This window comes from Salvelinus namaycush, chromosome 5 (genome assembly GCF_016432855.1).
Source record: "Salvelinus namaycush isolate Seneca chromosome 5, SaNama_1.0, whole genome shotgun sequence".
In the NCBI taxonomy this organism is placed as follows: domain Eukaryota; kingdom Metazoa; phylum Chordata; class Actinopteri; order Salmoniformes; family Salmonidae; genus Salvelinus; species Salvelinus namaycush.
The window spans coordinates 62134751-62157167 of NC_052311.1; the positions used below are offsets into that span (position 1 = coordinate 62134751).

The 22417-nt window shown below is 43.2% G+C and overlaps 1 protein-coding gene across 2 annotated transcripts; it reads left to right on the forward strand.

Annotated features, from left to right (window-relative positions):
* Positions 1-236: 236 nt before the first annotated feature.
* Positions 237-10361, forward strand: LOC120048668 (platelet-activating factor acetylhydrolase IB subunit alpha1-like). Of its 2 annotated transcripts, none has more exons than XM_038994783.1 (6): positions 237-480; positions 976-1064; positions 1253-1342; positions 1524-1640; positions 1863-1985; positions 8931-10361. In XM_038994783.1, exons 2-6 carry the CDS (start codon positions 984-986, stop codon positions 9189-9191), a joined length of 672 nt encoding a protein of 223 aa, XP_038850711.1. In that variant the 5' UTR covers positions 237-480; positions 976-983; the 3' UTR covers positions 9192-10361. The 2 variants fall into 2 exon arrangements, with proteins under 2 accessions (XP_038850711.1, XP_038850710.1); XM_038994782.1 differs by having other exon boundaries at positions 238-480; positions 972-1064.
* Positions 10362-22417: the final 12056 nt, after the last annotated feature.

A 22417-nucleotide genomic window follows, 5' to 3' on the forward strand; every position in this document is an offset into this window, starting at 1 on the left:
GTTGGTCCCGTGTAGCTCACATAGCAGCGCACGGCGCCTACCAGCTTTAGGGTTATGGGTTCGATTCCCACGGAGGACAAGTACGGGGAAAAGTATGAAAATGTAAGAACTCTATTGCTCTGAATAAGAGCTTCTGCTAAATGACTAAAACGTCAAATCTGCGCAACCGCGGCACGCCTCTTACCTCGTGAACACCATCGAACTAGTCCAAATCTAGACATGCGGAGGTAGGCTACATTTTATCCGCAACTATAATTCCCTTTGGCAGTCACGTTGATAGCCGTAATTTACTGTGAAAATCGCGTTTTAGGGAGGTAATCATACACATTACTACTTATATGCGTACACATATTACTAGACTGAAAACAAAACGGTATTTTACTGAAGTAGCTCACCTATGAGTGGCCAATGGTACATTCTGTAGTGACTTGAAATGTTACTTTCAGGAACATCAGGCGGACCGACCGAACCACCATTACGGTATTGTAAAACAATAATAATTGTTAGCTATTCAGCGATCTCACCTATTAATATGAAAAAGTCTGTACGCCTGTATGTTGATGCACCACATTGCCAATGCATCATTGGTTCATAGCACTTTATACTAACTGAATGATTAGCTAGCTACAGTACTGTATAGCTAGCTGACTATTCCTGTAGCCTGGCTTGAAATATGCCAGGCTACAGGAATGGTCAGCTAGCTAGCTCGTGTTTTGGTTACTTGTGCTAAAGTATTATTTTCTGACATCGTTATTCGTTATATATTATTATTAGCCCCCATAATGCCAGTGTACGCCCATTTGTGAATAGGGTTACACATTTCACTTGGAATTGTTTTGCGCTATTCTACTGTAGTGACCTAGCTAGCTACCTATAGTTAGTTGCTTTATTGATTCACATACAATAAGCATCCATCCATCAGCTCTAATCTACCAAGCCATGATTTTCACTTTGATTCTTTCTGACACTAGACAGACAAAGTGATGAGCTCAGGAGACTCCAACCCCGCCGCCACACCCACTCCTGGTGTGGACACCCAGGGAGATGGGCGATGGATGTCTTTGGTGTGTATCCTGCTGTTTGCCTCACCAATACATTACATCTGCCATTTTAGAACAGCAGTAGTTCTAGTCTTGGAAGGTCAATTTCCTCTCGTGTCCTGATTCAGAGTGGTTAGGTTAAATGTGGAAGACACATTTCGGGTTGAATGCATTGACTAGGTATCTCCATTCCTCTCTCCCTCTGCATACAGCATAACCACTTTGTGTCTAACAGCAAGGACAAGGAGCCTGATGTCCTGTTTGTAGGAGACTCTCTTGTCCAGCTCTTGCACCAGTTTGAGGTAATCTCTCTATCCTGACAGCTGTAAGGGGACTGCAAACATTGGTGACGTTTGTTGTTTGAAACTGAAGCTAACATCATTTGGCACATTGAAATATTTTCTGATTACAAGTCTGAAGAAAGTACATGTTAGCTGCTATGTTATGCTAGTTGACATAATGGTGTTGATGTGTCTTTGTCAGGTGTGGCGAGACCTGTTTTCCCCTCTCCACGCTCTCAACTTTGGGGTGGGAGGTGATGCAACACAGCATGTCTTGTGGAGATTGAGCAATGGAGAGTTGGCCCACATCAGCCCAAAGGCATGTATACATACAGACAACATGTTAGGATGTTACATTAGAGTTGATCATACACTCCTCATTGTTCAGATTTAAACCCTAATGGCTGCACAGACCCATGGTCCCAAGCCTGTTCCTGGGCCAAAAAGCACTTTCAGTATCAATCATTCAACATGCTTTTAAATCAAGTGGTATGAATGAAACTGCCCACCAAGTTGATGTTTGTGCCTCTGCCTCCACCAGGTTGTGGTGCTGTGGGTGGGCACCAATAATCATGGTCACACTGCAGAACAGATCTGTGGAGGCATCATGGCCATAGTCCAACTCATCAAGGACAAGCTGCCGAAGGCTTACACTCTCGTACTGGTAGGTTGTATTACCTCTTTTCTACCACAAATGTGACTTAAACCATTAATGGGAAATGTTTGATTAATAATTTTCCTGTATTTGATTTACTGTTACTAAGTACTGATGTTCTATCTTTGACCTGTTTAACTGCCAATATCAAATGTCTGCCGGTGTGGAATGTTCTGGTTAAAGTTTGCTGCCAGACTTCGCTGAGGACACAATGATAATGTACAGTTGAAGTTGGAAGTTTACATACACCTTAGCCAAATACATTTAAACTCAGTTTTTCACAATTCCTGACATTTAATCCTAGTAAAAATTCCCTGTCTTAGGTCAGTTAGGATCACCACTTTATTTTAAGAATGTGAAATATCAGAATAATAGTAGAAAGAAAGATTTATTTCAGCTTTTATTTCCTTCATCACATTCCCAGTGGGTCAGATGTTTACATACACTCAATTTGTAGTCGGTAGCATTGACTTTAAATTGTTTAACTTGGGTCAAACGTGTCGGGTAGCCTTCCACAAGCTTCCCACAATAAGTTGGGTGAATTTTGGCCCATTCCTTCTGACAGAGCTGGTGTAACTGAGTCAGGTTTGTAGGCCTTCTTGCTCACACACGCTTTTTCAGTTCTGCCCACACATTTTCTATGGGATTGAGGTCAGGGCTTTGTGATGGCCACTCCAATACCTTGACTTTGTTGTCCTTAAGCCATTTTGCCACAACTTTGGAAGTATGCTTGGGGTCATTGTCCATTTGGAAGACCCATTTGCGACCAAGCTTTAACTTTCTGACTGATGTCTTGAGATGTTGCTTCAATATATCCACATAATTTTCCACCTCATGATGCCATCTATTTTGTGAAGTGCACCAGTCCCTCCTGCAGCAAAGCACCCCCACAACATGATGCTGCCATTCCCGTGCTTCACGGTTGGGAAGGTGTTCCTCGACTTACAAGCCTCCCCCTTTTCCCTCCAAACATAACGATGGTCATTATGGCCAAACAGTTCTATTTTTGTTTCATCAGACCAGAGGACATTTCTCCAAAAAGTACGATCTTTGTCCTCATGTGCAGTTGCAAACCATAGTCTGGCTTTTTTATGGCGGTTTTGGAGCAGTGGCTTCTTTCTTGCTGAGTGGCCTTTCAGTATATGTCGATATAGGACTCGTTTTACTGTGGATATAGATACTTTTGTACCTGTTTCCTTCAGCATCTTCACAAGGTCCTTTGCTGTTGTTCTGGGTGGGATTGATTTGCACTTTTTGCACCAAAGTACGTTCATCTCTAGGAGACAGAAAGCGTCTCCTTCCTGAGCGGTAATGACGGCTGCGTGGTCCCATGGTGTTTATACTTGCGTACTATTGTTTGTACAGATGAACGTGGTACCTTCAGGCATTTGGAAATTGCTCCCAAGGATGAACCAGACTTGTGGAGGTCTACAATTTTTTTCTGAGGTCTTGGCTGATTTCTTTTGATTTTCCCATGATGTCAAGCAAGGAGGCACTGAGTTTGAAGGTAGGCCTTGAAATACGTCCACAGGTACACCTCCAATTGACTCAAATTATGTCAATTTGCCTATCAGAAGCTTGTAAAGCCATGACATAATTTTCTGGAATTTTCCAAGCTGTTTAAAGGCAGAGTCAACTTAGTGTATGTAAACTTCTGACCCACTGGAATTGTGATACAGTGAAATTATCTGTCTGTAAACATTTGTTGGAAAAATTACTTGTCATGCACAAAGTAGATGTCCTAACCAACTTGCCAAAACTGTAGTTTGTTAACAAGAAATTTGTGGAGTGGTTGATAAACGGGTTTTAATGACTCCAACCTAAGTGTATGTTTACTTCCGTCTTCAACTGTATCTGTTACACTGTGATTCTGTAGCCGCTGATGTTGTGACTTCCTTCGGGCTGGTGTTTAGTCAACACTCAGTGCTGTAGGATTAATATATTCCAAGATTCCAAGATGGCGTAGCAGTCAGATGTCTTTGTCCTCGTCTTGTCCCGTGTCCCATGTATATATCTTTTTTATTGCATATCTTTTTTATATTTTTCCTAAACCTCAACTTCAATATACTCTCCTGCAACCCGCCTCACCCAATGTGGTATGTTCTGCTATTTTCTCAAGTATTTTTCTTTACTTTTGAACCAGAAACCAGCTAACTAGCTACTAGGTAGTAGTCAGCTAACCACTGCTAGCGGACATCAGCTAACCTCTAGCTCGGAAATCTCTCGCCAGTTTGTATCAGTTTGAACACGATTCAAACCAGAGCATACCGGACTTATTTTCTCTCCATATCCCTGGATTCCTACTTCAAGCTCTGAACCTTTTCAACTGGATCATCGCAGCTAGCTAGCTGCAATCCGAGTTGCTACTCCTGGCTAACGTCTCTGTCTCAAGCACCAATTAGCCTTGAGCTTTCCCATGCTAGGCCCATCTCCCGGCTAGCTGAAGAGGTCCTTCAGCCACTCATTGGGCTACAATACCTATTTTTCCAATTGGCCTGGACCTCTTTCACTACACGAAGCCCTGCTAATCCATCACGACTGGACTTCCGACGTAATCTGCCCGAGGGTTCTTTTTGCAACAAGCCCCTCCGTTGCGACGTCATCTGCTAGCCTGCCAGCCACGGCCCGCTAGCTGTCTAGGGCATATCGGACTGTTAGCTGAATAGGTCCATCGGCCAATTTTCTTGGGCCACTATACCTATTTTGCCAATTGGACTGGGCACCTTTACTACACGGAACCCTACTAATCCATCACGGCGAGGCTCCGCATGAGGAGGCTACAACAGACCTCTTCCGTCGAGAAGTACCTCTAAGGCCATTCTGCTAGCTTGCTAGCCCCGGCCCGCTGGTTGTCTGAATCGCCGTGTCTCCAGCCAGCTTAACTACTCACTGGACATCTATGATCAATCGGCTACGCATACTTCTCCCTAATGTCAATATGCCTTGTACATTGCTCTTCTGGTTAGTGATTATTGTCTTATTTCACTGTAGAGCCTCTAGCCCTGCTCAATATGCCTTAGCTAAACCTTCAGTTCCACCTCCCACACAAGCAGTGACATCACCTGGTTTAAATGATGTTTCTAGAGACAATATCTCTCTCATCGTCACTCTATGCCTTGGTTTACCTCCACTGTATTCACATCCTACCATACCTTTGTCTGTACATTATGCCTTGAATCTATTCTATCGCGCCCAGAAACATGCTCCTTTTACTCTCTGTTCCGAATGTACTAGACGACCAGTTCTTATAGCCTTTAGCCGTACCCTTATCCTACTCTTCCTCTGGTGATGTAGAGGTTAATCCAAGCCCAGCAGTGCTTAGCTCCACTCCCATTCCCCAGGCGCTCCCATTTGTTGACTTCTGTAACTGTAAAAGCCTTTGTTTCATGTATGTTAACATTAGAAGCCTCCCCCCCAAGTTTGTTTTATTCACTGCCTTAGCACACTCTGCCAACCCGGATGTCCTAGCCGTGTCTGAATCCTGGCTTAGGAAGACCACCAAAACCCCTGAAATTTCCATCCCTAACTATAACATTTTCCGACAAGATAGAACGGCCAAAGGGGGCAGAGTGGCAATCTACTGCAGAGATAGCCTGTAGAGTTATGTTATACTATCCAGGTCTGTGCCCAAACAATTCAAGGTTCTACTTCTAAAAATCCACCTTTCCAGAAACAAGTCTCTCACTGTTTCCACTTGTTATAGACCACCTTCTGCCCCCAGCTGTGCCTTGGACACCAAATGTGAATTGATTGTCCCCCATCTATCTTCAGAGCTCGTGCTGCTAGATGACCTAAGCTGGAACATGCTTAACACCCCGGCCATCCTACAATCTAAGCTTGATGCCCTCAATCTCACACAAATGATCTATCAATGAACCTACCAGGTACAACCCCAAATCCGTAAACACGGGCATAGACATCATCCTAACCAACATGCCCTCCAAATACACCTCTGCTGTCTTCAACCAAGATCTCAGCGATCACTGCCTCATTGCCTGCACCCATAATGGGTCTGCGGTCAAACGACCACCCCTCATCACTGTCAAACGCTCCCTAAAACACTTCAGTGAGCAGGCCTGGCCCGGGTATCCTGGAAGGATATTGACCTCATCCCGTTAGTAGAGGATGCCTGGTTATTCTTTAAAAGTGCGTTCCTCACCATCTTAAATAAGTATGCCCCATTATTATTATTATTTTTTAACCTGGAACAGATATAGCCCTTGGTTCACTCCAGACCTGACTGCCCTTGACAAGCACAAAAACATCCTGTGGTGTACTGCATTCGCATCAAATAGCCCCTGCGAATTGCAACTTTTCAGGAAAGTTAGAAACCAATATACACAAGCAGTTAGGAAAGCTAAGGTTAGCTTTTTCAAACAGAAATTTGCATCCTGTAGCACAAACTCCCAAAAGTTATGGGACACTAAAGTCCATGGAGAATAAGAGCACCTCCTCCCAGCTGCCCACTGCACTGAAGGCTAGGAAACACTGTCACCACTGATAAATCCACGATAATTGAGAATTTCAATAAGCATTTTTCTACGGCTGGCCATGCTTTCCACCTAGCTACTCCTATCCCGGTCAACTGCCTTGTACCCCCCCACTGCAACTCGCCCAAGCCTCCCCATTTCTCCTTCACCCAAATCCAGGTGGCTGATGTTCTGAAAGGGCTGCAAATTCTGGACCCCTACAAATCAGCCGGGCTAGACAATCTGGACCCTCTCTTTCTAAAATTATCTGCCGCAATTGTTGCAACCCCTATTACTAGCCTGTTCAATCTCTCTTTCGTATCGTCTGAGATCCCCAAAGATTGGAAAGCTGCCGCGGTCATCCTCCTCTTCAAAGGGGGAGACACTCTAGACCCAAACTGCTACAGACCTATATCTATCCTACCCTGCCTTTCTAAGATCTTTGAAAGCCAAGTTAACAAACAGATCACCGACCATTTCGAATCCCACCGTACCTTCTCCGCTATGCAATCTGGCTTCCGAGCTGGTCATGGATGCACCTCAGCCACGCTCAAGGTCCTAAACAATATCAAAACTGTCATCGATAAGACAATACTGTGCAGCCGTATTTATTGACCTGGCCAAGGCTTTCGACTCTGTCAATCACCACATTCTTATCGGCAGACTCCACAGCCTTGGTTTCTAAAATGACTGCCTCGCCTGGTTCACCAACTACTCCTCAGACAGAGTTCAGTGTGTCAAATCGGAGGGCCTGTTGTCCGGACCTCTGGCAGTTTCTATGGGGGTGCCACAGGGTTAAATTCTCGGGCCAACTCTCTTCTCTGTATACATCAATGATGTCGCTCTTGCTGCGGGTGATTCTCTGATCCACCTCTACGCAGACGACACCATTCTGTATACTTCTGGCCCTTCTTTGGACACTGTGCCAACTAACCTCCAGACGAGCTTCAATGGCATACAACTCTCCTTCCATGGCCTCCAACTGCTCTTAAATGCAAGTAAAACTAAATGCATGCTCTTCAACCGATCACTGCCCGCCCGTCCATCACTACTCTGGACGGTTCTGACCTAGAATATGTGGGTGTTGGTGTTGGTTAGACTGTAAACTCTCCTTCCAGACGCACATTAAGCATCTCCAATCCAAAATTAAATCTAGAATCGGCTTCCTATTTCGCAACAAAGCATCCTTCACTCATGCTGCCAAACATACCCTCGTAAAACTGACTATCCTACCGATCCTCGACTTCGGCATTGTCATTTACAAAATAGCCTCCAACACTCTACTCAGTAAATTGGATGTAGTCTATCACAGTGCCATCCATTTTGTCACCAAAGCACCATATACTACCCACCACTGCGACCTGTATGCTCTCGTTGGCTGGCCCTCGCTTCATACTCGTCGCCAAACCCACTGGCTCCAGGTCATCTACAATTCTTTGCTAGGTAAAGCCCCGCCTTATCTCATAGCAGCACCCACCCGCAGCACGCGCTCCAGCAGGTATATTTCACTGGTCATCCCCAAAGCCACTTCCCCTTTGGCCGCCTTTCCTTCCAGTTCTCTGCTGCCAATGACTGGATCGAACTGCAAAAGTCGCTGAAGCTGGAGTCTCTTATCTCCCTCACTAACTTCAAGCACCAGCTGTGAGAGCAGCTCACAGATCATTGAACCTGTACATAGCCCATCTGTAAATAGCCAATCCAACTACCTCATCCCCATACTGTATTTATTTTGCCCCTTTGCACCCCAGTATCTTTACTTGCACATTCATCTTCTGCACATCTACCACTCCAGTGTTTAATTGCTATATCGTAATTACCTCACCACTATGGCCTATTTTATTGCCTTACCTCCCTTACTTCATTTGCACACACTGTATATATACTTCTTTTTTTTCTACTGTATTATTGACTGTATGTTTATTCCATGAGTAACTCTGTTGTTTGTGTCGAACTGCTCATTTGTAAATGAGAACTTGTTCTCAACTAGCCTACCTGGTTAAATAAAGGTAAAATAAAAAATATAAGCGCCTTCTAAGAGAAATTCGTTAGACACTTCTCTTGGCTTCTTTTCTGGAGATGTTCTCCTTGAATTCTTGTAATAAACTGAAAGGATTTAGATTAATATGATTGACTGCTCTCTGTTTTGTTCACCTGGAAAATCCCCTTTACAACCATTAACCTTTTTGATAACACAAACTTAAATTATGAACTGCATACTTTATGGACTCCATTATCATTGCTAACCATATTGGCACATTTGTCCTTTCTAGCATGGGAATCTAGTGACTACAATGCACAGGGGGTTGGTGGGACCTTAATTTGGGAGAACGGACTTGTGGTAATGGCTGGAGCTGAATCAGTGGAATGCTATCACACATGGTTTTCAGGTGTTTGATGCCATTCCATTTGCTCCATTCCGGACATTATTGTGAGCTCTTCGCCTCTCAGCAGCCTCCTGTGCTATCATGTATGTTTCCAACCACAGGGAGTGCTACCCAGGGGTAAGATGCCCAACTCCCTGCGGGAGAGGAACGCCCAGGTCAACAAGCTGGTTCAGGAGGCTGTGTCCTCTCTCCCCCACGCCTCCCTCCTCAATGTGGACCCCGGCTTGGTGCACTCGGACGGCAGCATCTCCCACCAGGACCTGTATGACTACCTCCACCTCACCCCGCAGGGCTACCAGGCTGTGTGCCAGCCGCTACACACCCACCTCAAGGGCCTGCTGGAGAAACAGGCTGAAAACTGAAGGCCAAAGACCAACTGATGGAGAACTGATGGCCAATGACCAAATGACTCACTACATCAGAGGTAAAAACACTGGTCCTGGAGAGCCACAAGAGTACAGGCTTTTAGCACATTCACTACTTTAATAAGAACACTTAGTATTTTAGTACAGCCTTTTGTTCCATCCCATGATTCAAATAATATCTAGTCCTTGATTGGTTGAATGTGTTGAATGCTGGGCTGGAAGAAAAGCCTTCTCTTGAAAGGCTTTCCAGAACCAGGGTTGGTAACCACTGCACAACTCTATTCTATGGGACGATACTGTAACTTACCACCAAAATGGCTTAGTAGAAGACCACTAAGCACTAATAGGATCAAACATCTGTGTTGCTAGTCAGATTTCACTGCTTATCACCAACTGAGATTTGATTGAGCTGATTTGAGAGATTATCCTCTTTAGTTTCATACTGTATGGTGGATATGATGAATAATATGCCAGGATCTCTCTCCTCTGGCTGATAGATACATTATAAGAGCTTCCCCACAAAGGTTAGGAGAATCTGAAAAGCTACCATCCTAAAGGTTTGTTTTGTTTCCTCTGTCAAAATACCCACATTTCCTGTCTTTTTCTCTTAACTTTGAAAACATATACAGTCCTATTGATCTGATTGGTTACTAATAGTATCATTTAAAATCCCTTTAATGGTATCATGTGTTTAGACACAGAGACCATTTATGTTGACGATGCAACAAGGCGTCACTTGGCCAGTTGGCTCCACTGTTAAAGCATTACTTGTTTCCGGTATCTGTTTACAACCATAACTTTTTGTTTCTTGTGAAGATTTACCCTCAATATGTCTTATTTTGGCTGTACAAATATGGAGAATGAAAGGGAAGGGTATGGTGTTTTTGGAGTGAACGATGAGGGCATTTCAAAGTAGCGCTGAGACTGGTGGGTATTTGGCTTGGATATGATACCATAGTCAGTGTGTATGGATGTGTTGTAGCTAGCTTATACTCTTTATTCAAAGGCAGTCCCCCCACGAGACCCAAGACTCCCTGTAAAAGGCTGCTTTGACTGTTTGTATATACTGCCTGTGTAGTCCTACCTGCCTCTGTATTTTGAATGTTGATTGTGGAATATGTGATGTCAAAATGCAATGCATTAAAACCAATGAAGGCTTACACTATGGACATTGCTTCTTTGTTTGCAGCTTTCAACCACTGAAGTGTGTCTGCACGATGGTTCTGCAAAGAAAAGTTTTTAAACCAAAATAATAACATAATTGACCTTCAGCTGTAGCTTGTCAAAACGTCCTGTGTGTGTGTGTTTGATTGCTTAATGTACTCAAACTAATGGGTGCGGTGAGAGTTGTTAGGTTCTTATTTTTCAGTAAATAACCCACGGACACTAGAGAAGCTTTAACCAAGTTTAATTCTTCCCAAAGGTTCTGGTCAGCTGTAATCAGACAGCAAAACATTTCTCTCCATCACAGTTATATACATCCTACTTAAGACACTTCCTCTCTCCATTCCTTATAGTTTTAGCCCAACAGGAAGAAGGTAACCAGATACTAAACCCTGATTACTCCCTTAAGGGGAACTGACCTCACCTCCTGACCTCAACCCCTCCTTCACCTAATCCACAGATATCCATCTGTCTTCCCTATATCAATACGTCGCTCTCCTCTCCATCAAACACATTCCAAAGCCTTCTGGCTTTCTACAGACTCTTTCTATTCAAGGCTTCTTCTTTATCATTTAATATCTCAATGTTCAAAGGTTAGCCGATTCTAACAGAGTACACAATAATGGTGAGATTTATTGAATTGGGATGACCAAACAGTTTTATACCTGCGTGTGATGTTCTGAGCACATCCAAGATACCACACCTTGAGTTATGTCTGAGCAGAGAACCACAAGAGAGCTGTCTAGTGACACACTGTACTGTGATGAGACATTGGACCCACTCCTTTGTATGGTTAGTTGGCAGTGTCAGTTGTCAAGAAGTATTTATTTACCAGTTCCACTATATAGCTTCTAACATGCTCAAGAGACCAAGTGTAAATATCTGTTTTTAAGTTGGTCTTCAGAGAATCAGAGATATCATCGACATGGGGGTGAATGATCCAGCCAATCCAGCGTAGCGGTGTGGAGCCCAATACCGTGACTGATTAATGGAATCCAGCAAGCATCAAACCATTATGCCGTGAAAGAATGTTCATGTCCTGTGATAGTCAATGTGAGATTTGACTAGGTGCAAACAGAACTTCTCTAACCCTTTCACACAAACTGTCATTTTAGTTTGGCCTAATCGCTTGAATGATGATCTGGGCAACATATTGACCTATCAGATCAATGATGCTTTAATTTCCTCATTGTTTTGCTAGAGGAACATTTGATCATTGTCTTCATGTTTGCCAAGGAAACACAATCACAGTGTCTGGCTGACAGTTTCAAGCTGCCTTCAAGTCTTCAGGTGAACATTCTATTTAATGAATGTTATTTGCTAGTTTGCTCTCAAAGAAGGTATATTTATTGAACATAAGCCATGAAGGCAGAAGAGTGTTTTGTCATAGTGTCTATCACAGGTCAGTATCATAAAGGGCCCTCATCCACCTGTCAGGCTGACTTCACTCATCAGTAGCACTATGAGGTGCTGTTTTGGCCAACGTCCACTCTTTCCAAAACGCTTGGCGTATATAACACAAGCCACAAGGCAGGTGTTGGTTTAGGTAGGGGCACGGGCTTCATACAACATGGCCCTTTCATCTCAGATTGAGACACACGTCTATATAAAGGGCTGAAGTAACTGCAGAGGTTAGTTGTTCATTCAGCAGAAGCTGCAGAGGTTTTATTGCACATTCACAAGGATATTGTGGCCATAGGAATGGGATTAAAGATGCTAATGCTGTTCTGTGTATTGGCATTCACCGGTCAAGGACAAGGTAAAGTATGGAATATTCTGTGTGATTTACTGTTGCATGTACAGTGAGCTATAGCAGGTTACACTTATTACAGATGCTACTGATGTGCATTATTTGAGGTGTCTGTGAAAGAACTACATTTAGCTCTTAACTTCTCTAGGGTATGTGGGACGGTAGCGTCCCACCTCGTCAACAGCCAGTGAAACTGCAGGGCGCCAAATTCAAAACAACAGAAATCCCATAATTTAAATTCCTCAAACATACAAGTATTTTGCACCATTTTAAAGATACACTTGTTGTAAATCCAGCCAAAGTGTCCGATTTCAAAAAGGTTTTACGACAAAAGCACACCAAACGATTATGTTAGGTATGAGCCAAGTCACAGAAAAAGACAGCCATATTTCCAGCCAAAGAGAGGAGTAACAAAAAGCAGAAAGAGATAAATTTAATCACTAACCTTTGATGATCTTCATCAGATGACACTCATAGGACTTCATTGTACACAATACATGTATGTTTTGTTCGGTAAAGTTCATATTTATATCCAAAAATCTGAGTTTAGGCGGGACCCTACTGTCTCACTTGGCAAAAAGCCAGAGAAAATGCAGAGCGCCAAATTAAAATTAATTACTATGAAAATTACTATAAAAATCAAACTTTCATTAAATCACACATGAAAGATACCAAATTAAAGCTACTCTGGTTGTGAATCCAGCCAACATGTCAGAATTCAAATAGGCTTTTCGGCGAAAGCAAACGATGCTATTATCTGAGGATAGCACAATAGTAAACAAAGACAGAGAAGCATATTTCAACCATGCAGGCGCGACACAAAACGCAGAAATAAAAATATAATTCATGCCTTACCTTTGACGAGCTTCTGTTGTTGGCACTCCAATTTGTCCCATAAACATCACAAATGGTCCTTTTGTTCGATTAATTCCGTCGATATATATCCAAAATGTCCATTTATTTGGCGCTTTTGATCCAGAAAAACACAGGTTCCAACTTGCTCAAACGTGACTACAAAATATCTCAAAGGTTACCTGTAAACTTTGCCAAAAAATGTCAAACTACTTTTGTAATACAACTTTTAGTATTTTGTAATGTTAATAATCGATAAAATTGAAGACGGGATGATCTGTGTTCAATACAGGATTAAAACCAACTGTAGCTAGCTTTCTGGTCACGCGCTTCTATCTAACAGGACACTTCAAGTGACTCTCGTTCAAGATGGCCGTACTTCTTCATTACACAAAGGAATAACCTCAACCAATTTCTCAAGACTGTTGACATCCAGTGGAAGCGGTAGGAACTGCAAGCAGGTCCCTTAGAAATCTGGTTTCCCAATGAAACTCATTGAAAAGAGAGTAACCTCAAAAACAAAAGAATCTGAATGGTTTGTCCTCGGGGTTTCGCCTGCTAAATAAGTTATGTTATACTCACAGACATAATTCAAACAGTTTTAGAAACTTCAGAGTGTTTTCTATCCATATCTACTAATAATATGCATATGTTATCTTCTGGGGTTGAGTAGCTGGCAGTTTAATTTGGGCATGCTTTTCATCCAAAATTCAGAATGCTGCCCCCTACCCTAGAGAAGTTAACTCATAGGGAGTCTTATGATGTTTTGAGTGTTTCATGAAGCGCTGCAGACAGAGATAGCCATCTCATAGTAGTTGCATACAGACATCCATCATACAGAAATATCCATCATACAGACATATCCATCGTAGCTTCCGAGAACAATATCGACGAATACACCGAGACGGTAACTGAGGAAGTGTATAGGAGATGTTGTATCCACTGTGTATCCACTATTAAAACCTACCCTAACCAGAAACGTTGTATAGATGGCAGCATTCTATGCAAAACTGAAAGTGCCAACCATCGCATTTAACCATGGCAAGGTGACTGGGAATATGGCAGAATACAAACAGAGTAGTCATTCCTCTTCAAGGCAATCAAACAGGCGAAACGTCAGTATAGAGACAAAATGGAGTCGCAATTCTACGGCTCAGACACGAGACGTATGTGGCAGAGTCTACAGACAATCACGGACTACAAAAGGAAAAACATCCACGTCGCGGACACCGACGTCTTGCTTCCAGACATGTTAAACACCTTCTTTGTCCTCTTTGATGATAATACAGTGCCACTGACATGACCCGCTACCAAGGACTGTGGGCTCTCCTCTGGCCGACGTAAGACATTTAAACGTGTTAACCCTCTCAAGGCTGCTGGCCCAGACGGCATCCCTAGCCGCGTCCTCAGAGCATGCGCAGACCAGCTGGCATATTCAATCAGCTGGCACATATTCAACCTCTCCCTATCCCAGTCTGCTGTCCCCACATGCTTCAAGATGGCCACCATTGTTTCTGTACCCAAGAAGGCAAAGGTAACTGAACTAAATGACTATTGCCCCGTAGCATTCACTTCAGTCATTATAAAGTGCTTTGCGAGACTAGTCAAGGACCATATCACCTCCACCTTACCTGTCACCCTAGACCCACTTCAATTTGTTTACCGCCCCAATAGGTCCACAGACGATGCAATCGCCATCACACTGTCCTATCCCATCTGGACAAGAGGATTACCTATGTAAGAATGCTGTTCACTGACTAAAGCTCAGCATTCAACATCATAGTACCCTCCAAGATCATCATTAAGCTCGAGGCCCTGCGTCTGAACCCCTCCCTGTGCAAATGGGTACTGGCCTTCCTAACGAGCCGCCCCCAGGTGGTGAAGGTAGGAAACGACACCTTCACTGATCCTCAACACTGGGGCCCCACAAGGGTGCATGCTCAGACCCCTCCTGTAGTCCCTATTCACCCATGACTGCGTGGCCAATCACGCTTCCAACTCAATCATCAAGTTTACAGACGACACAACAGTAGTAGGCTTGATTACCAACAACGACAAGACAGCCTACAGTGAGGAGGTGAGGGCGCTGGGAGTGTGGTGCCAGGAAAACTACCTGCCCTCCAGGACACCTACAGCACCTGTCAGGAAGGCCAAAAAGATAATCAAGGACAACAACCACCCGAGCCACTGCCTGTTCACCCCGCTATCATCCAGAAGGCGAGGTCAGTACAGGTGCATCAAAGCTGGGACCAAAAGACTGAAAACAGCTTCTATCTCAAGGCCATCAGACTGTTAAACAGCCATCACTAGCACAGAGAGGCTGCTGACTATATATACAGACTTCAAATCACTGGCTACTTTAATAAATGGAACACTAGTCACTTTAATAGTTAACATATCTTGCATTACTTATCTCATATGTATATACTGTATTCTATACTATTCTACTGTATCTTGGTCTATGCCGTGTTGACATTGCTCGTCCATATATTTATATATTCTTAATTCCATGCCTTTACTTAGATTTGTGTGTATTGGGTATGTTGTGAAATCTGATTTGATTACATACAGTTGAAGTCGGAAGTTTACATACACTTAGGTTGGAGTCATTAAAACTAATTTTTCAACCACTCCACAAATCTCTTGTTAACAAACTATAGTTTTGGCAAGTCGGTTAGGACATCTATCTTGTGCATGACACAAGTCATTTTTCCAACAATTGTTTACAGACAGATTATTTCACTTATAATTCACTGTATCATAATTCCAGTGTGTCAGAAGTTTACATACACTAAATTGACTGTGCCTTTAAACATTTTGGAAAATTCCAGAAAATGATATCATGGCTTTAGAAGCTTCTGCTAATTGACATTATTTGAGTCAATTAGAGGTGTACCTGTGGATGTATTTCAAGGCCTACCTTCAAACTCAGTGCCTCTTTGCTTGACATCATGGGAAAATCAAAAGAAATCAGCAAAGATCTCAGAATTTTTTTTGTTTACGTCCACAAGTCTGGTTCATCCTTGGGAACAATTTCCAAACGCATGAAGGTACCACGTTCATCTGTACAAACAATAGTATGCAAGTATAAATACCATGGGACCATGCAGCCGTCATACCGCTCAGGAAGGAGACACGTTCTGTCTCCTAGAGATGAACGTACTTTGGTGCGAAAAGTGCAAATCAATCCCAGAACAACAGCAAAGGACCTTGTGAAGATGCTGGAGGAAACAGGTACAAAAGTATCTATATCCACAGTAAAACGAGTCCTATATCGACATATCCTGAAAGGCCACTCAGCAAGTTAGAAGCTTGGAAAAGGCTCCAAATCCACCATGCTCCAAAACCACCATAAAAAAAGCCAGACTATGGTTTGCAACTGCACATGAGGACAAAGATCGTACTTTTTGGAGAAATGTCCTCTGGTCTGATGACACAAAAACAGAACTGTTTGGCCAAAATGACCATCGTCATGTTTGGAGGAAAAAAGGGGAGGCTTGCAAGCCGAAGAACACCATCCCAACTGTGAAGGACGGGGGTGGTAGCAACATGTTGTGGGGTGCTTTGCTGCAGGAGGGACTGGTGCACTTCACAAAATAGATGGCATCATGAGAAGGAAAATTATGTGGATATATTGAAGCAACATTTCAAGACATCAGTCAGGAAGTTAAAGCTTGGTCGCATATGGGTCTTCCAAGTGGACAATGACCCCAAGAATACTTCCAAAGTTGTGGCAAAATGGCTTAAGGACAGCAAAGTCAAGGTATTGGAGTGGCCATCACAAAGCCCTGACGTCAATCCTATAGAAAATTTGTGGGCAGAACTGAAAAAGCGTGTACGAGCAAGGAGGCCTACAAACCTGACTTAGTTACACCAGCTCTGTCAGGAGGAATGGGCCAAAATTCACCCAACTTATTGTGGGAAGCTTGTGGAAGGCTACCTGAAACGTTTGACCCAAGTTAAACAATTTAAAGGCAATGCAACCCAAATACTAATTGAGTGTATGTAAACTTCTGACCCACTGGGAATGTGATGAAATAAATAAATGCTGAAATAAATCATTCTCTACTATTATTCTGACATGTCACATTCTTAAAATAAAGTGGTGTTCTAACTGACATAAGACAGGTCATTTTTACTAGGATTAAATGTCAGGAATTGTTAAAAACTGAGTATAAATGTATTTGACTGAGGTGTATGTAAACTTCCAACTTCAACTGTACATATCCATCATACATACTCATCAATCATTGAAAAATATCCATCATACTTACTGTACATATCCATTCTGATCAACCTCTCTCACTCATCCTCTCTACCAAGGGATTCCTGAAACTGATGTACAACGTTCAGGTGTCAGTCAAGCTACAGGTACAGTGTAGTACCCAGGGAGAGTTGGAGACCAGATCAACCCCCCCAGACACCATGACAGACTGTGTGACTGTAAGGGTGAGTGATTAGGAACTCAGTGCTATTTGTCCAGTAAGTGGATACAATCCTAGCCTGCTTGTCAGTCTGTTTCTTACAAACCATGATAGTAATGTTTTTGAATGGCAATTAGTTGGCAGAAACTGAATGGTACTCAGACTAATACAGCAGTTTACTTTGTGTCACTCAGGGAGGAGGAGAGAGGGTTTGAGTGGAGGCTGCCTCTGCCAGGAGTCTGCCAAATCCTACCGCAAGCCCAGGAAGGCCTGTGAGTTTCTGTAACACCAACAGCAGTACATTCAAGAGTTTCTACAACACTTGTTACCATGGACTCTCCCAAAGTCACCAATCTGTGTATCTCTCTCCCATCCCATCCTCTCTGACCTACGCACAATCCAGTTGTGGCAATGTGCCTAAGAAAAGGATTTAAGAATCAGTGGAAATGCCAGAAGATCATGGAAAGAGTACAGAGGTCAAAGGGTGACCAAGGCAAAAACTTCATGAGTATTCCAATTTAAAGAGTTGACCTTTAATAACTAGTTTATAAACCTTGTAACAATGTTTTGTAATGTCATATTGCTCGCTCAGGAACCATGACTAGTTTTTTATATAAAAATGTTTTATATAATTATACTCCTTTGAAATACATGTTTTTATAACAAGTTTCACTATGTGTGTGAATTGAATTCCAATGTATTATTTTATAATTTTATCATTAGATTTCATATTTCCTTTTGCGTTTTTTGTGCCACTCTAAATACCTCTGTTGCTACTTCATTAAATTCACATTGCTTCACAGCGATTTTGCTGATAAAGAAATCACCCAAGATTGCACCATTCAGTAGGACATGGGTGAAAAGACAAAACTTAATTTAAGACAATAATTAATGAAGAGGAAGTATAAACATAAGACAAGAGCACAAGCCTTAGTCTCCTCCGAGGATTTACAAGCTTATATATTAAATGTGAAAAACAAGCCATGTTTTACATGAACACCAGTTAAATGTATTATCGTTTTGAAACGTTTTAACTTTAAGGTATTTATAAGGTAATAAACCTGAATTTGTACTTGAACTATAGAGTTTACATACATGATCAAACGCAGAACACAGAAAGGGACTCAGTGAATGGACTCCAGGGCAACAGTCAGTCACAAGGGCAGTGAATATCTAAGAACATTTAATTAGAAACAGAAATAGGCAGCACAACTGAGCAGTGGATGTTTGCCCCTTCAATTACCTTGTTGAAGACCAGTTTTTAAAAAGAATATCAGTTTATAGAGATGATTGACATAAAAACACACTGTCGAGGTGGGTTCTATTCTAAGGGGATAGACCCCTCCCATCTGACCTCTTGTTGACTCTCTCCTCACAACGTAAAAGCATTGGAAAGGAGCTGAGCACACTAAACCCAGCCCTATAGTGGCAAGATGGGGCAATTACAATATTGACAATACCACTTATTTCTATCCAGTCCTTTTTCAGATCTTCGAGGGGAGTCAGTGAGGGTAGAGGGAAGGAAGTGATTGGCTCCCAGCCAGCAGACGTGCAGTGTGGTAGTCTCAGTGGTTGATCAGAGGCAGAGAGAGAGCTACAAGGCCCATCAACATCAGACCAACTCTGGACTGGAATGGAGGGACAGGTGAGTGGCCTGAGAGAGAAAGAAGATTGGGAGAGAAGGGGGACAAAGATAATCGGAGAGGAGGGTACAAAGATAATCGGAGAAGAGGGGGATATGTAAACTTCCGAATTCAATTGTATATATCTTCTCGATTCCTGTCTGTACCCACCAGTTCAGAAAATGTCTGTATTGCATTTCCATGATGTATGAAAATGATCCCTGCACAAACACGTACGCAAACTAGAACCAAATTAAATTCTACGTAATAAAAACAACTTTGTGACATTTAATTACGCATTATATCCCACCTAGGTCTTACTACAACAACCCACCCACTTACCGGTGACATCCAGACTAATGGTCTTGGACATTGAGATGTTAGTTAGAGAGTTCTTGGCCACACAGGTGTATATCCCTGCATTTTTCAAGGAGACGCCTACAGCCATCAAAGGACCAGTCGCGGGCAATGATTGGTTGTTGTATTTCCATCGGTACTCGCTGGTTGGCCGGGAGTCGGCTGAGCACTTCAGATTGACAGGGATTACTGAGCCAATCACCACTAAGCCTGGGCCAGAGACGTTCACACTCAGAGGGCCATCTACAGAGAGAGGTTCAGAGAGGAGGGGTCATAATAGGGAAAAGTCTAAACGGAATCCTTGGGATATCCAACTCTGAAATCACCCCATTGAAGTTGAAATGTAAAATGGTTAAGGTAAGGGTAAAGCTCAGAGTTAGGTAAAGGTTATGGTTAAGGTTAGGGTCTTGGGTAGGGACGTCCCAAAGATCCCAGAAGCACTAACCATTTTACCAACAGATTAAAACACCAGTACTTACAGTTCACCAGTAGCTGGTATTTAGGGCTGGTGTGTGGACCAAAGAGGTTGGTGGCAACGCACTGATAGTTTCCATCGTTAGACACCTTGACTGGACTGAAGTGCAGAGAGTTGTTAGATATGGTGATGTCAGAGTTCAAGGTGTTGTTCAGGACCAGAGACAGGTTGTCCTTCATCCAGTAGATGGTGTCATAACGCCCGGTGACGTCACAGGTCAGGGTTAGGTTGTCAGATGATATTGGTATTTTGTTTCGTTTCACCATCACTGACTTTATAGCCTCTGTGAGGACAGAGGAAGTGTATTGCTTTATGTACAGTATCAAGATTTGTCATTTGATCAAATGTTTAGTTCCAGCGACACAAAAGTTGGATATATAAAACATGTATATATACACTGCTCAAAAAAATAAAGGGAACACTAAAATAACACATCCTAGATCTGAATGAATGAAATATTCTTATTAAATACTTTTTTCTTTACATAGTTGAATGTGCTGACAACAAAATCACACAAAAATTATCAATGGAAATCAAATTTATCAACCCATGGAGGTCTGGATTTGGAGTCACACTCAAAATTAAAGTGGAAAACCACACTACAGGCTGATCCAACTTTGATGTAATGTCCTTAAAACAAGTCAAAATGAGGCTCAGTAGTGTGTGTGGCCTCCACGTGCCTGTATGACCTCCCTACAACGCCTGGGCATGCTCCTGATGAGGTGGCGGATGGTCTCCTGAGGGATCTCCTCCCAATTGGATTCAGGTCTGGGGAACGGGCGGGCCAGTCCATAGCATCAATGCCTTCCTCTTGCAGGAACTGCTGACACACTCCAGCCACATGAGGTCTAGCATTGTCTTGCATTAGGAGGAACCCAGGGCCAACCGCACCAGCATATGGTCTCACAAGGGGTCTGAGGATCTCATCTCGGTACCTAATGGCAGTCAGGCTACCTCTGGCGAGCACATGGAGGGCTGTGCGGCCCCCCAAAGAAATTAATTAATTAATTTTAAATTATCTGGCAACAGCTCCGGTGGACATTCCTGCAGTCAGCATGCCAATTGCACGCTCCCTCAAAACATGACACATTTGTGGCATTGTGTTGTGTGACAAAACTGCACATTTTAGAGTGGCCTTTTATTGTCCCGAGCACAAGGTGCAACTGTGAAATGATCATTCTGTTTAATCAGCTTCTTGATATGCCACACCTGTCAGGTGGATGGATTATCTTGGCAATAAAGAACTGCTCACTAACAGGAATGTATGGTAGGGATGGTAGGTTGGCGCCCCCCCCTTGGGTTGTGCCGTGGCGGAGATCTTTGTGGGCTATACTCGGCCTTGTCTCAGGATGGTAAGTTGGTGGTTGAAGATATCCCTCTAGTGGTGTGGGGGCTGTGCTTTGGCAAAGTGGGTGGGGTTATATCCTTCCTGTTTGGCCCTGTCCGGGGGTATCATCGGATGGGGCCACAGTGTCTCCTGACCCCTCCTGTCTCAGCCTCCAGTATTTATGCTGCAGTAGTTTATGTGTCGGGGGGCTAGGGTCAGTTTGTTATATCTGGAGTACTTCTCCTCTCTTTCTTTCTCTCTCTCGGAGCACCTGAGCCCTAGGACCATGCCTCAGGACTACCTGGCATGAAGACTCCTTGCTGTCCCCAGTCCACCTGGCCGTGCTGCTGCTCCAGTTTCAACTGTTCTGCCTGCGGCTATGGAACCCTGACCTGTTCACCGGACGTGCTACCTGTCCCAGACCTGCTGTTTTCAACTCTCTAGAGACAGCAGGAGCGGTAGAGATACTCTTAATGATCGGCTATGAAAAGCCAACTGACATTTACTCCTGAGGTGCTGACTTGCTGCACCCTCGACAACTACTGTGATTATTATTATTTGACCATGCTGGTCATCTATGAACATTTGAACATCTTGGCCATGTTGTGTTATAATCTCCACCCGGCACAGCCAGAAGAGGACAGGTCACCCCTTATAGCCTGGTTCCTCTCTAGGTTTCTTCCTAGGTTTCGGCCTTTCTAGGGAGTTTTTCCTAGCCACCGTGCTTCTACACCTGCATTGCTTGCTGTTTGGGGTTTTAGGCTGGGTTTCTGTACAGCACTTTGAGATATCAGCTGATGTAAGAAGGGCTATATAAATGAATTAGATTTTTGATGTAAACAAATCTGTGCATAACTTTTGAGAGAAATACACTTTTTGTGCATAAGGACAATTTATGGGAATCTGTAGTCTGATTTACCAATGACAGTGAGCATCTTGGAGACAGTGCTGTTTCTGCCAGTGGCGTTGTTGAAGGCCACACAGGTGTACTCCCCATGACTGGCTAAGGTCAGTGGGCCAGTCTCATACTCTGAGCCTGTTGCCACCTGGGAGCCATTGAAGAACCAGCTGAACTGGCTGGGAGGCTGAGAGGAGGCTGAGCAGTTGAAGGTCACTCTTTGTTCTGTTTCGGCAATGGGTGCACCAGCTATCACAGGTTGCTTGGGTCCATCTGTGAAAATCAGATAACGACATCGAAACATTCAACTTTAACTACCTTATGGTTGATTATTGACTTCTTAATATGTCATCA